This window comes from Gymnoscopelus braueri (assembly GCF_963280865.1).
Source record: "Gymnoscopelus braueri genome assembly, chromosome: 9".
Taxonomy (NCBI): Eukaryota; Metazoa; Chordata; class Actinopteri; order Myctophiformes; family Myctophidae; genus Gymnoscopelus; species Gymnoscopelus braueri.
The window spans coordinates 15169290-15183114 of NC_137610.1; the positions used below are offsets into that span (position 1 = coordinate 15169290).

Here is a 13825-nt window from a genome sequence, read left to right on the forward strand (position 1 = left end):
AGGGGGGCCGCCAAATCTTTGTGTGGTATAGGGACTTTTTTGTTTGTTTGTTTTTACGTTAGCCACTTGAACCCTCGCATCCCTATTCTGGGGGTAACATTAGCCGAAAATAGCCGATCTACAAGCTCACAATTGGCTATTTTCGGCAAAGACGTTTGGTGTGCAGGGGAAAAAGAGCAGACCAAGTACCGAGACAACGGTCAAAGTTGAGGGTTTAAGTCGTTAAATGTCTGAAAACACACATCTAACATGAAACCCAATATGTGGGGTCCCTGCTTCAACTCTCTCTCAGTCTCAGCTAAGGGGGTCCTTGGCCTGAAAAAACGTTGAAGACCCCTTAAATCACCGAGTGGTCTCACACGGACAATTGCTTTATCCTCAGACACGATCTATGGTTGGGCTATACACCAGCAATAAATACCATAGTCACCATAGTCCTAGATTAAAGATCATCATCCCTATACCATCGTCATCATCATCATCATCATCATATAATCGTCGTCATCATAACCATCACCAATGGCATCCTCATCATTGTCATCTTCAGCAACAACACCACACCACACCACACCACACCACACCACACCACACCACCTCCTCCACCACCACCACAGACATACTCACACATCACACATCAATGCCACCAACCAACAGCAGGAACACGTGGTGAAGCTGGCTGGCGTATACCCAGCTTGCATCTAGATCAGGCTAATGCAATTAATTACTGATAGATAGGCCGACTGCCTAGTAGGCTAGGGATGTATTGCAGCAATATTACACCATAATAAACGATATTGATCATATTTAAAACCCATCACTAATAAAGACGCGTTCCCTTTTGTGAGTTCACACAGTTAAATAATGCATTAAGTAGAATATCCCGAACTTCCGATTATTAAAGCGTTGCCGATTTGGTTCCAGAGAATGGAGTTCTACTTTTGAAACAAATGGACCCCGTGCTCCTTTAAAATGGCAAGACGTCCTATTGACTGAAATATAGGACACCAAGTTTAGTTTAGGGCAAGTTTAAAGACGCACTAATCACCGCTGGACTGTCAGGACATTTTTTGACATTTTCGACGAATAGAAGGCTATCCTAGGCCTGCTATAATTTGTATATATTTTTTCTGAAGATATAATAACTCAAAATTAGAAGGGCGTTCACTGATCATATTATTTAATTTGGAAATGAATCGGTTTCACTCGCTGGGCAATTTGCTGTGGCAGGATTGAGTCCAGTCTCTGACCCTCACCCTCCGACCACACAGATATATGCACGTGCGCTCATATCACACACTGACTCACAAGCACGCGCGCACCCTCAGACACAGGCGCGCGCGCGCATGCACGCACGCGCGTGCACACACACACACACACACACACACACACACACACACACACACACACGCACACGATGGATGAGTAATAAAACATGAAAAGGTTGTTTTCAAATTCATAAATTATAATTTAATACCAAGAACAAATTTACAGCAGAATGCTTGTTTACAATAAGCTAACACAAACAAACAAGAATTGTGTTCAACTATAAACTTCCACACACACTCACATATATCACTTGCAATTAATAATAATAATAATAATAATAATGATAATAATAATCATAATAATAATAATCATAATCATAAAAAAAAGTATCTATACGTTATCAATACCCTGCAGTCATATATTTTTATATATTTATATAAAAACGTGGGTCAGTTTAAACTGTTCATAATTACAATCATGTATCATTCTCTGGTCCATATGTGGCAACGAACAGCCAAAGATCAGTGTTCAATCAGCTACACAATACACAGTCAAATCCTCGGTGTTGATTTGTCCATTCGTCACTCCGTAGAGAGAGTGTGCGAACGTGTTAATCTGTCCATTTGTAATTCTGAGAGTGCACAAGTGTTACATTCGCGCACTCTCAGAGTAAAATAAACACTCGGGATTTTGCAGTGTGTGATCCCTTTTTTTATTCAACCACAACATGATGCCTTGTGTGCTGAAGAAAAGCTTAGAGACGAAGGACAAAAATTGCTTGCATTCAAAAACGCACGCGCGCGTACTCGCGCGCGCACGACCACACACACACACACACACACACACACACACACACACACACACGCACACACAGACACGCATGCCCGCACGCACGCGGCGACTGTCATAGACCAAAAGGAGCATTAACACTATACGTTAAAATAGCAACTCCTTTCCAAAACCAGCTCACCCTGTTTAGTCTTAGCCTAATATTGAACGTTTTGTTTTTCCTTTTTCTTTTTAAATACAAGGGCTAGTGTACTGAATGCACAGATTATATCTATACAGTCAAAAAACATTTACATTTATATATATCAAAGGTAAAATAGGTTAGCGACCTGTGGCCATGCATTCACAGTCTAAATATACATGAAAAAAGAAACATTTTGTCGTAATATGTATATACATTAAAAACATAACTTTCAGTGCTACTAGCTAAGTCTGCCACTCAATTTGAAGACGTTGTATTACCGAAAAAAATGGCAACCACAGATTTTTCTTAATCACATATACTTTGTATAAAGGAAAACTCGTTGAAATGAATTGACCTATATTTACAAGAATACTGCCTCTCTAATCAACGTTTTCAAGTGAAATACAAGAGCATACGACTGAAGTTTCAAATCTAATCGTGTTCCCAAAATGTTATGGGCCTACTTTAACAACATTTTGATAAGAAATTACATCATGCTTGTCAGGCACTTAATGCTTGAAGTGAATAAAGATTGACGTTTCAGGGACGCTTTAATAATACTGCTATTAAACACTACTCCTTTTATGTTTCAAACTTTTATGACCCTTGACCTCTCCAATTTTAAGATAGTTTACTTTATGGGTACTTTTGTTTTCATTGCCATTTAGCAACTTCAAACACCCCCATGTACGCAAATTGTGTCAAATAAACACAGATTATGGACAGTAGGACTGTGCTACTAGCATATAGCATTTCCTTTGACATTGTCAAGCTTCAGGTCAAACCCAATTGGACATTGATGCCAGGTAGTGTCAGCTGGAGGTGCATGCAGAGGAACCATCCATCAAATAGGCTAAATAGTGTAAACTGTTGACTATCATTTCATTATAGGCCTACATCAGCGTTAGGCACTGGACTTTCAAGCTGGCAAATTCTTATTTAGAGGACTATCGTGGTCTGGATTTAGCCAGAAAACCATAATGGAAACAAAAAGGATCTTGGTACTTCATACTAGTTGAAAGAGCAATATTTTTTAGCTGGGTCATAAAGTTGAACATGAACTCCAAAAAAAAAGCTAAAACAAAAACATAACTTTTTTTCCCAGATGTTATTGGTCATCCTAACAATATAAGTGCGCTTGCAGCATTAAGCCTAGATTATAAGCCTCTTCCTATTGCTGTGGTTTTAATTCTTTTAGAACATTTTACATTATTTCACTGTTTCAAAATAAAAATCATGGATTTCTTTTTTTAAAATAACACCACCTGTACTACAGAATCACATAGGCCGGTTTGGAACCAGAAAGGAGGAACAAAGAAAAGTACAAAACACAGCTATACATGGACACAGGACAAGTCATTTGAGCAAAGAAAACTTTTTTCTTTCCCCATGTTTTTTTTTTCTTTTCTTTTTTTAATACCCAAATTATCATTTTAAATGCACTTAATACTTAAATTTTCCTTAAGGATTAACCAAAATCCCTTTCTTATTTTTTTTTGTCCTTTTTCTTCTTTCTTTACAAAAAAAATGGATCGAAGCAGGTTGTTCTGAATGACACTGGGAGCTTGTATATTTTTCAAAGTTCACTGGATGTCTCAATTTTTGAAATTCACAGTCATGTTTACGCCAATGTCTTTCTTCATGAAAGCAAGCTCTTGTAACAGCCGTTTTTCCTTCTACAAACGAAGCCTAACAATCGGTAGTCTCAGCCCCCTTTGTTCGTTCCTTCTGCTTTACTGAATTGACATGTAAGGCCAGTTAAAACTGCTTCCCGAAAGCAACATATCCCTGATGAGAGTTTCAATTGGGGTTTTACCTACCAATCGGACGAAAAATAATTGTTCTATGACCGAGGAAGAGACTGTGCGGAGAGAAGGCAAGCGAAGTAACAACTTCCCAAATCGTGTTGGCTGGTTGGGATACTGGCTCCGAACATATTCCTCCAGGGCGCATTGGGACTTCTCTTGCAAACTTTCCACATGGGCCACATCTGAGAGGCCACAAGCATCTAGTGGAAAAACAAATAAACGTTAATAATGTGTAAGCAGAAGATATGTCAAGACGCCGGGCTTAAGTACATCGTAAGCCTGATTTATGCTTGTTTCGTCGACGGTGTCGCGCACGGAAATAGCCCGGGTCTACAGGCTCACACAAAGTGGAGCTGCTCACCAAGTGAGCTTGTAGATCTGCTATTTTAGATCTGCTATTTTCAACACCATCGTACGATGGGTTATACATTAAGCATTAGTTTGACAACACATCACTTGACACTTAACAATGGTCATTGTATGGTCAATATATATATATATATATATATATATATATATATATATATATATATATATATATATATATATATATATATATATATATATATATATATATATATAGGCTACACATAATAATAATACAATAATATTTTAATAATAATTTGTATAATTTGTGTGTGTGTGTGTGTGTGTGTGTGTGTGTGTGTGTGTGTGTGTGTGTGTGTGTGTGTGTGTGTGTGTGTGTGTGTGTGTGTGTGGGCTATAGCCTAATTAAAAAAGTAGATTTTAGGAGTCCTTTTTTTTTTCAAGGTAAGTGCCTCGCAACTTTCTGACTATTGTGATTATAGTCTATAGCAACAATAATCAATAGGCCTAGCCTAGGTGGTTAACACAATTAGGCTATCATAACGATTTGGAACGCGCATCATGGCGGTTGACGTGCACTCCAAGTTTGCGTTGTAAAATATAATATATTATAACATTTAATTCGACTTAGAGCCAAAACCAATTAAACGCACGTCATTTGGCCTTATACTTAGCTAAACAGACCATACTATCTGAATATCACATGGCCGTAGAGGTGTTTATAGTTTATGCGGTGTGACGCCTTATTTTCTCATGGCGAAGCCCCTTTAAAAGCCAACTAAATTATTTACCATATTCATAGCTGAAGACTATTTCAGATAGGCCTGTGTTTTACAGAGCGAGGGGGAGAGAGAGGCAGAGAAGAGAGGGAGGGAGAGAGAGAGAGAGAGAGAGAGAGAGAGAGAGAGAGAGAGAGAGAGAGAGAGAGAGAGAGAGAGAGAGAGAGGGGGGGGAGAGAGAGAGGGAGGGAGGGGGAGAGAGAGAGAGAGAGAGAGAGAGAGAGAGAGAGAGAGAGAGAGAGAGAGAGACCTACTGACCTTTCTACGCTGAGATTTAGCTTGAAAAAGAACGAGCCCATAGGCTACGAAGGGGCCATCGTACTATAGCATCAGAGAAGAAAATAATAACTAGTAACCATGCAGCTGGTTGTGGGCGGCAGCTGACTGTGTGCCAAAACGCCTGTACACACTTTAAGTTTGAAAGTTTAGATAGGCACTATCAAAACCACTAAAAGCACACGTGTTATTCCAGCACCATTTCTGGCCAATAAAGCCCTTCAGGCAGTCAGTCAGGCAGGGAGAAATACACTTTAAACAACCGTGGAACTCCTGATTAAGGGCATTTTTTAAGGGTTGTTATTTTTTTTTTGTAATAACAAAGGCATCTGAAAACAGAAAATTTGTGAACAGAAATCAAATAAACATGCCAGTATAGCCTGCTGCGCCTATATATATTATTATGATTTTTAAAGAAGAGCTTTTCTTCGTGATATAACCCAACGATGAACCCTCGTAAATCTTCACTTTGCACCCGCTTTTTATTTTCCAGTCTAAAGGCTGTATAGCTATAATGTAACAAAATAGCGAGGAAGTTTGGGTCATGACCTAGTTTTGGAACAAGTCCAGAGATGTCTTGAATCGCTATCTTGCAAGGCTAGGGTAAGGGAAGGATCCTTATAACCCTACCATTTGTTATTTTCCAAAAAAGATCCCCAGTCCCTCGAGGGACTGGGGATCTTTTTGGGAAATAAAAATGGAACATAGGCCTACCCATTTTTTTTAAACTGTCAAACATCACAGAAAGCCCCGACACTGTCAAACATCACAGAAAGCCCCGACACGGCAACATCCCACATACTCGTATATATAGGCCTAGAGGAGAGATACTGCGATGGTTCTCGGAAATGTCTGACCATAAATGACAAGAGTGGCTGAAACCTGTGCTGTGCTTTATACTGTGTGCAAATGGAACATTAGGGTTGTCTTTCTTGTTCTGTTCCCCTCCCCCTCGGAGCGTGACATCATTTATATCTGTCATTCCATACAAACAAGACGTTGGGCATACACACACATTGATAAATGACCGAAATCTCCAAGTGTAACATTCATCGACACAACACATGGGATCAGGGAGAACTATTCCAGACAGAAAATGCTTTTTAAATGTTTTATGGCCATTTGTTTGAAACTTATAATAAGGGGCCTATATAACAACTCCCGGTTATTTCTTTGTTTTCAAGACAATGCTTGCCTTGCTTCCCCTATTTCGTGCTTTTAGTGAAAAATAAAGAAAGAGCATATTTTTGCTAAATTGCGTCAAATATTCGGTTAGCTATTGTTTGTGTCCCTGACTAGCTCAGTATCTTCATCAAATGGTTTCATAATTTACTATATCAAAAGGCCAGCCCACTGGCCGCTGGCTATAATTAATGAAGGCAGAGTAAGTAAACATATAGGCCTTTGATATTTCACACGTGTGTGCATGTATATTTGGGTCAAGGGTGTTTGAGTCAACGTCTGTTGGTAGCGTCCATATGTCTCACATTCACACAGGTTGAACCTGAACTGTTGTTTAATATCCAATGATTCTCAACCCTTTCAAGGCCGCGACCCCCCCCCCAAAAAAATAATCATGATTGAACTGGGGACCCCCCCCCCCCCCACCCCCACCCTGACAAACACTTGGAATTGTAGGAGTTGAGGCATTCAATTTTGTTTGACTTTGTTTTGACCACAGATAAATATTGTGAAAATAGCAGATCTACAAGCTCACAATGCCTTGCAACTATTTTCACAATTTTTGCTTCTTTCTTATATAATTTGACATTTTGGCCAATGTTTCACCAGTTTTTATAGTATTATGGTTTGTTGATTATTTTTTATGCAGTAATGGTCTTTTTTTATTTATTTAATTTTGTATTAAAAAGGTCTTAAAAGTCCTTAAATTGCAATTCACTGTCCTCTAGGGGACCCCCCCTCTCAAAAAAAAATCATGTGGGGACCCCCCTGGGGGATCCCGACCCACAGGTTGAGAACCACTGGACTTTGTTTTTTAAATCTATTGTCTTCTTACCTGAGGTGAAGAGCACAATTGCCTTTAAGCAGCTGTATTCGGCAGAGTCAACGTGCAAAGCCTTGAGCTTTTCCACTTGTTCCTGGAAGATCCTAATGTGGTCCATAAAGGCCACCACTCTGTCCGCGGACATGGGGGAGGCGTGGAGGCCAGCCGCCGCCAGCAGTGGAGCCACATGGAGGGGCATGGAGCACTGTGCGGCGTTGAGCACAAACAACTCACTCCACGTCAACCTCAGCAGAGCCACCTGGTCGGTGATCTGCAGGTCTGGAAAGAAGGGAATATTCCTGGCCCACTCCACGGCGCTGAAGAGCATCCTGGCCGCGAGTTCGCAAATGTTCTCGATGCCCATGATGTTGTTGGGCTGCATGCATTGACTGCCATAGCGGGACGTCGGGTAGGGCTCCGCTCTCAACAGGAGAGAGATATATCCGGATAGGTAGGAATGGCAGTGCAGCGGGTCCCCATTTGTCAAGGCGAACTGGCCGTGGTGTGGCTGTGTGGGTGGCATCCGTCCCCTTTGAACTGCTGCAGTAAATAGAGAAACTACAGATATTGATGCCTGAATTCTGCAAATTATTAAGCAAGTCATACTGAACATGATTTTGACTGACTGACTGATTGAATACTTTATTTAGCAGTTTGCAAAAAAAAGCACAGAAAAGTACAGTTCTATAATACAAAGGGATGATAAATAGGATTTAAACCAAAGAAAGCACTATCATGGCTTGTTTCCATTGGGGTCCTGTGTATTCAATTCATCGAACAACATGCTGTTGTGAACAACATGCTGTCAAAAAGCTTAGTGCATGCTGACTGAATTGGCCATAGAATAATAACAATTAATGTCAGGTATTGAAATAACAACAACAATGAGGACATGGACACCTACTATAATAGCATACTGTAGCACACAGGTAAATGGATACAGGCAAACAATGACCGTTCGGCTAATAAACGTCTGGCGTTACAAACCATGTTGTCTTATGGCTGATTTTAAACGTCTTTTTGAGCACATGCATATATGTAGTCTTAAGATGCTGTTATTCAGCTCCAGCAACATGAGCTGGGCTGTAAAGCAACACAAAGAGGGCAAGGCAGACCGTGTTTAACCCTTAACCTACTTAGCAATTCATCTAGTTTTATAAAGCAAGTATAGGGCCGTGTTCGACAAAATATCCAACGATGTGATTTAGATCACATATCGGCATTGCATACATAATTCAAGCAAATGTCCGGTGTTAGTTATGTAACTGATAGACGGCGCAAAATGCGGGGATGCAGCCCTGAACACGCTGTCTTAATTTCGACACTCGCCATAATAGCACAGTAGTATACAGTATCATCTATCTAATACAGATTTTTATCTATTTCACGTATTTATCCAACTATCATTCGGGCATAATAGCGTGGCCGTGGCTACGATTGTATTGCTGCGAGGGAGCAATGATGTGCTTTTAGAATCTAAAATGAATTCTATCATCGACTGAAGACCCGACGAAGCCCCGTCTGGAGGGATAGCGATAGCGGCTCCATTGCGAGGCTTTCGGGTCTCTCGCAGCGCCGTGTGGAGGGAAAAGAGTCGGCAGACAAACATGGCTTATGTGGGGAGAGCGACATGGTGTTCGTGTGCTCGATTGCCTGAGTGTGAATGCATTAATAGATACATCAATAGAGAAACAAAAAATCCCAATACCTTCCCGTCTCATGCCAACTTTGAGGCATTTTTTGAGGCGGCAGTACTGACACTGATTGCGGTGGTGCTGGTCAATCGGACAATTCCTGTTGGCACGGCATGTGTAAGTCAGGTTCCGTCGTACGCTCCGTTTGAAGAAGCTCTTGCAGCCCTCGCAAGTGAACTGGCCATAGTGTTTGCCACTAGATTTATCCCCACACACGACACACTCGATGTGCTGCGGCTGCTGTTTCTCCGGTTGCGACGTCGGCGTGGACTGTGTGTTGTTGATCGGGGGTCCTTGGACGGGCGTCTGAGGGGTCGGAGGGGCGCCCTGAGAGCCTGACAGATTCAACTGGCCTGGTCCAGATAGTCCTCCCTGGGTCTGCGAGGAAAGGGCGCCTTGGGTGTCAGCCACATCGTCCTGGGAGCCTCTCCACACTACCATTGCCATATCTATCAGTCAACGGAAAGAAACTTTTTGTCTGCCGTTTTGATGTCGCGGTGAATATCTCTAGTCTCAAGGAATGCAGTATTAACTGAGATCTTCGGCCGAACATACACAAATGTCAATCACTACCCTATGTTGAATCCACTCCGAACCTTCCGAAAACTGTGGTCGATTTATTGCTGTGTTGGAGACGTTGCGAGGCACGTTTCAAAACTGATGCGATGGCGAGCTGAGTCGCTGCCTTGCGCTTAAAGGCCAAGTCCAGGGAAGCTTACAGTCAGCCATCCAGTACACCCATCAATGGGGAAAGGTAGGCTAAATATTAGAATAATCAACCGAGGTAGCATAGGCTATTCAGTAAAAGGTGGAGCAAGTCTGTAGACGATGCAGCAGCATAAAACAATCGGTGAACACTCTAGCAGCCACTATCAAGTTCCAGCACAAGTCTTGAAGAAAATCACCAACTGGTATTACCCCAAAAAATGGGTGAAAAAAAGGGAAAAAATGCGACTTGTTCCTTTTCTTCTTGTGAGGTAGCGCCAGCAAGCGCGCAGATTAAGCCAATGTTTTTGGGGAGCCTGGAATATGAAGACAACTCTCCCAAAAAAGCCGAATGCAGTAAAAACAAAAAGATCACAACCCACAGAAACCTCCTCTGTGCAAAGGATAACTAATAGGGAAAAAGAGCCGAGAATCAAAGTGATCAAATATGTTAAAAAGGCGGAGGTTAGGAAGTGATTTGCGATTGGTAGGAGCCGGGCTGGCAGAATGCTTTCTCTGTGATCAGCTCACTGAGCTCTCTATATAGTGAACTTTGACACGACTGCTGCAACTTAGCACACGTTACCATGGAGATCAGCTGCCATATAAGGAAGGTGAGTGTGTTTGACTGGTCAGAGCCTACGGACCTCCCCCTCAGCCCTATTGGCTAGTCGGCACTTGTGCTACTTGGTGCCTTGCCAGAGCAAGAAATAGGGGTCGAGAGGGCCGCTGGGTCCTAAAAAGAGACGTGTTTTGGAAAGGCAAAGCTTTTATTCACTCAAATAGCTTAGCCTATATACTGAAATCAGTGAAATGCATGCCCGATAAAGCCTTGCAATTTTCATGAAAATCTGTCTTGATTTAGGTTCCTTACGGCATATCAGGCGACAAAATCCACTACTGTTGATCATAACAAGCATAAAACATCCCTAGATCATTTTGTCTATGGCTATGCGGTAGAATAATGAATCCTTGTCGCTCACATAAAATTGTCCAGACAGAGTGACCTTATTTTGATCTTTAAACCTGTGGTCAGCTAACGATGAACCTCTGAACGCAGTGACCCCCTCACCCCCACCCCTAGCCTAGCAAAAAAAAAAAAATAAGAGAGAGAGAGAAGGATAGCCACTTTGAATCCACTGTATCACAGTTCTTATCTTATTTACACTTTATAAGATAAATATGATATTTATGTTCATGGTCTGTTATGTCTCTGACCACGCCAGACATGTAATTGGCTAATTAGCTAAATTGGACAGTCCATTACAACAAGGTCTAGATTTGACTTGATCTCGTGTCGAAGACCCACATCGATTTACTATGGCTATTGTCATAGTCTTTGTAGGTCTGCCTTATGGCTGAACTGTTTCTGACATTTGGGCAGTGGTTCTTACTGTATGCTGTGATCCATTCATCATAATAGCCATGGTTCTCTTATAGGCTACATTTTAGATTTCACTAGGATCAGGATACAGTGACCTATAACTATGGCCTATAGGCGTCAATGTCCATCAGGTTCAATTGACTCATTTAGTGTGTAAACGCCAGTTTACCAATGCCTTAATATAATAATCTTAAATCGGCTATTGACGCCATGTGCCCGCTTAAGGCACACCTAGGACTCAGCCACCGCCTACCTTTAGATTAAAATATGTATCTGTTGTTATTATTATTATTATTATTATTATTATTATTATTTATAATCTGAGGCTATATCCACAGCCATCACCAAGGCAAAGACATACAATAACATAACAGTTTTTAGGTAATAGAAACGTTATAGATCATGCCGTGTAAAGAAGGGATCGTTGCTCGCAGTGCAGTCAGACTATGTTTGCAGACATGTGTTTCACGAGCTGGTAGCATAGGCTTTGATTGATTGATTGATTGATTGATTAATTGATTGATTGATTGATTGATTGGTTGAATACTTTATTAACAGTTTGCAAAAAAACAAACACAGAAAGTACAGTTCTATACAAAAATATGCTAAAAGTATTAAACCCAAGATGGCTCGTTTCCATTGGGGTCATGTGTATTCAATTAATCAAAAAGGCTATACTTTAATAAAAAAATCAGAGGGGTTGTCAAACTCAAACTTCTAAGGTAAAACTTTGAAGGCATGTATAGAGTAGCCTATAGTCCCCATTCTAACGCTATATGGACAGGGCAGCATCACACAGGATCCCAGGACGTAGCTATTACAGTATATGGGTGCCCCCTAGCGTATGAATCCTTTGCTTCAAAATGAGCTGCAATTTAGAGGAGCCATCCTACACGGCGACTGCCTCAGTCTCTTGTCTCTCGCACCGACCAAACTAACGAGCACCATGTAAACTGACCGACTGTTTGTTTAAATGTCTGTTTTATAGGATGACCCGGACGATCGACGTGGGCTTCGAGAGTTGCCAAAGTTTGGATTTACATTTAGCTATACTTCACTATTGTTCCAGCTATGTGGTATTTGCACTAATTCTGTTCTTATAAAGACATTTAGCCGATCATGTATTTGTCTGCATTACTATTTTGTCGGTTTTTTATTTGCAGATCCTTCTGAAATGAAGAGTCTGCAAATAAAATAGTCTACCGTGACTGAGAGAAGTGAAGAATTGTCCATGGATTCTAGCATCAGTTGGTAAGTATACATTTTGTACATGTGTAATTAGTATTAAACCAACAGAAAGCGTCGTTTTATTCTCTTGAAAGGGTGCGTCTATTTGACACTATATAGCTTATATTGTTGAAATGAGTGCATGAGCTTTGTAATGAGAACATAAAACAACAAGACATAGGCTACTAATAAAAAAGCGCACCCATACGATATTTCTACAATAATGGTCGGATCAATGGAGTCCGGGCGGGCGCCAGTGCCTGTCATTTGTAATTAGCCTACAGGAATTAATTTCCATGTCGTGCACAATATGCTGCACTGGTTTCTAAATATTAAATATTAATTGAAGTTATTGTAAGTGCGATCGTGAGCTATATATAGGCTATAGGGCTAAAGATGATGCCGACCGGAGGCTGTGTATTGTCCACAAACCTACAGATGCACACGTTGCTGATTCTCCCGTATACGGGAGAATCAGCAACGTATGCATTTGGTAGGTTTGTGATGCATCTTCTCTCTTATTCAAATTCTATATTTAGTGTTCTTCTTTTCGATGTAATGCTCAGAATGAACTGGGAAAAGCCTCTTCCTCTCCAACAGACGGAGTGAAACACTGCACAAAAAAACAACAGTTTATTGGAAAATGCAATATGCAATAATAATGCAAAAAACTTTGGAGAGCGAGAGCGCACCAACAACTGACTCGCACTCCACGTGTTGAGCGAGAACATCTTAAATATATAAATTGATGGATCGTATAGCAATAGCGCAATATCACTTGATTTGACTGGCTTTAGAGGTGATAAGTAGGCTGTAGGCTAGGACAGGGGTTCTCAACCTGTGGGTCGGGACCCCCAGGGAGGTCCCCACATGATTTTGGGGGGGTCCCCATAGATGACAGTGAAGGACTGTCCATTTAAGGACTTTTAAGACCTTTTTAATACCTACAAAAAAAGAAAAATGCAAAGAAAAAGAGCATTACTGATCAAAAGCAATCAACAAACTGTACTATAAAAACTGGCTTAATTAATTAAACATTGGCTTAATTGGCAAATAATATAAGAAAGAGGCAAACATTTTGAAAATAGCAGATCTACACGCTCACAAACATGAGGTGTTGTGAGCTTGTAGATCTGCTATTTTCCACAATATTTTTCTTAACCAAGTCAAACAAAAAAAATTAATGCCTCAACTCCTACAATTCCAAGTGTTTGTCAGCTAGGGTGGGGGGGTCCCCAGTTCATATATGATTATTTTTGGGGGTCCCCAGTTCATTATGATTATTTTGGGGGGTCGGTGCCTGAAAAGGAGAACCACTGGGATAGGATGCATGCAAGAAGATATCCTTCCTGCGCGTCTTTTCTCTCAGGGACCAGGGCTA

General features: G+C 41.0%; 1 protein-coding gene across 2 annotated transcripts; it reads right to left on the reverse strand.

Annotated features, from left to right (window-relative positions):
- Window positions 1-1494: 1494 nt before the first annotated feature.
- nr2f2 (nuclear receptor subfamily 2, group F, member 2) lies at window positions 1495-10325 on the reverse strand. 2 transcript variants are annotated; one of them, XM_080437118.1, is made up of 3 exons: window positions 9143-10325; window positions 7447-7974; window positions 1495-4247 (listed from the first exon to the last, which is right to left on the reverse strand). In XM_080437118.1, exons 1-3 carry the CDS (start codon window positions 9573-9575, stop codon window positions 3973-3975), a joined length of 1236 nt encoding a protein of 411 aa, XP_080293244.1. In that variant the 5' UTR covers window positions 9576-10325; the 3' UTR covers window positions 1495-3972. The 2 variants fall into 2 exon arrangements, with proteins under 2 accessions (XP_080293244.1, XP_080293243.1); XM_080437117.1 differs by having other exon boundaries at window positions 7447-7992.
- Between the last annotated feature and the right edge of the window lie 3500 nt (window positions 10326-13825).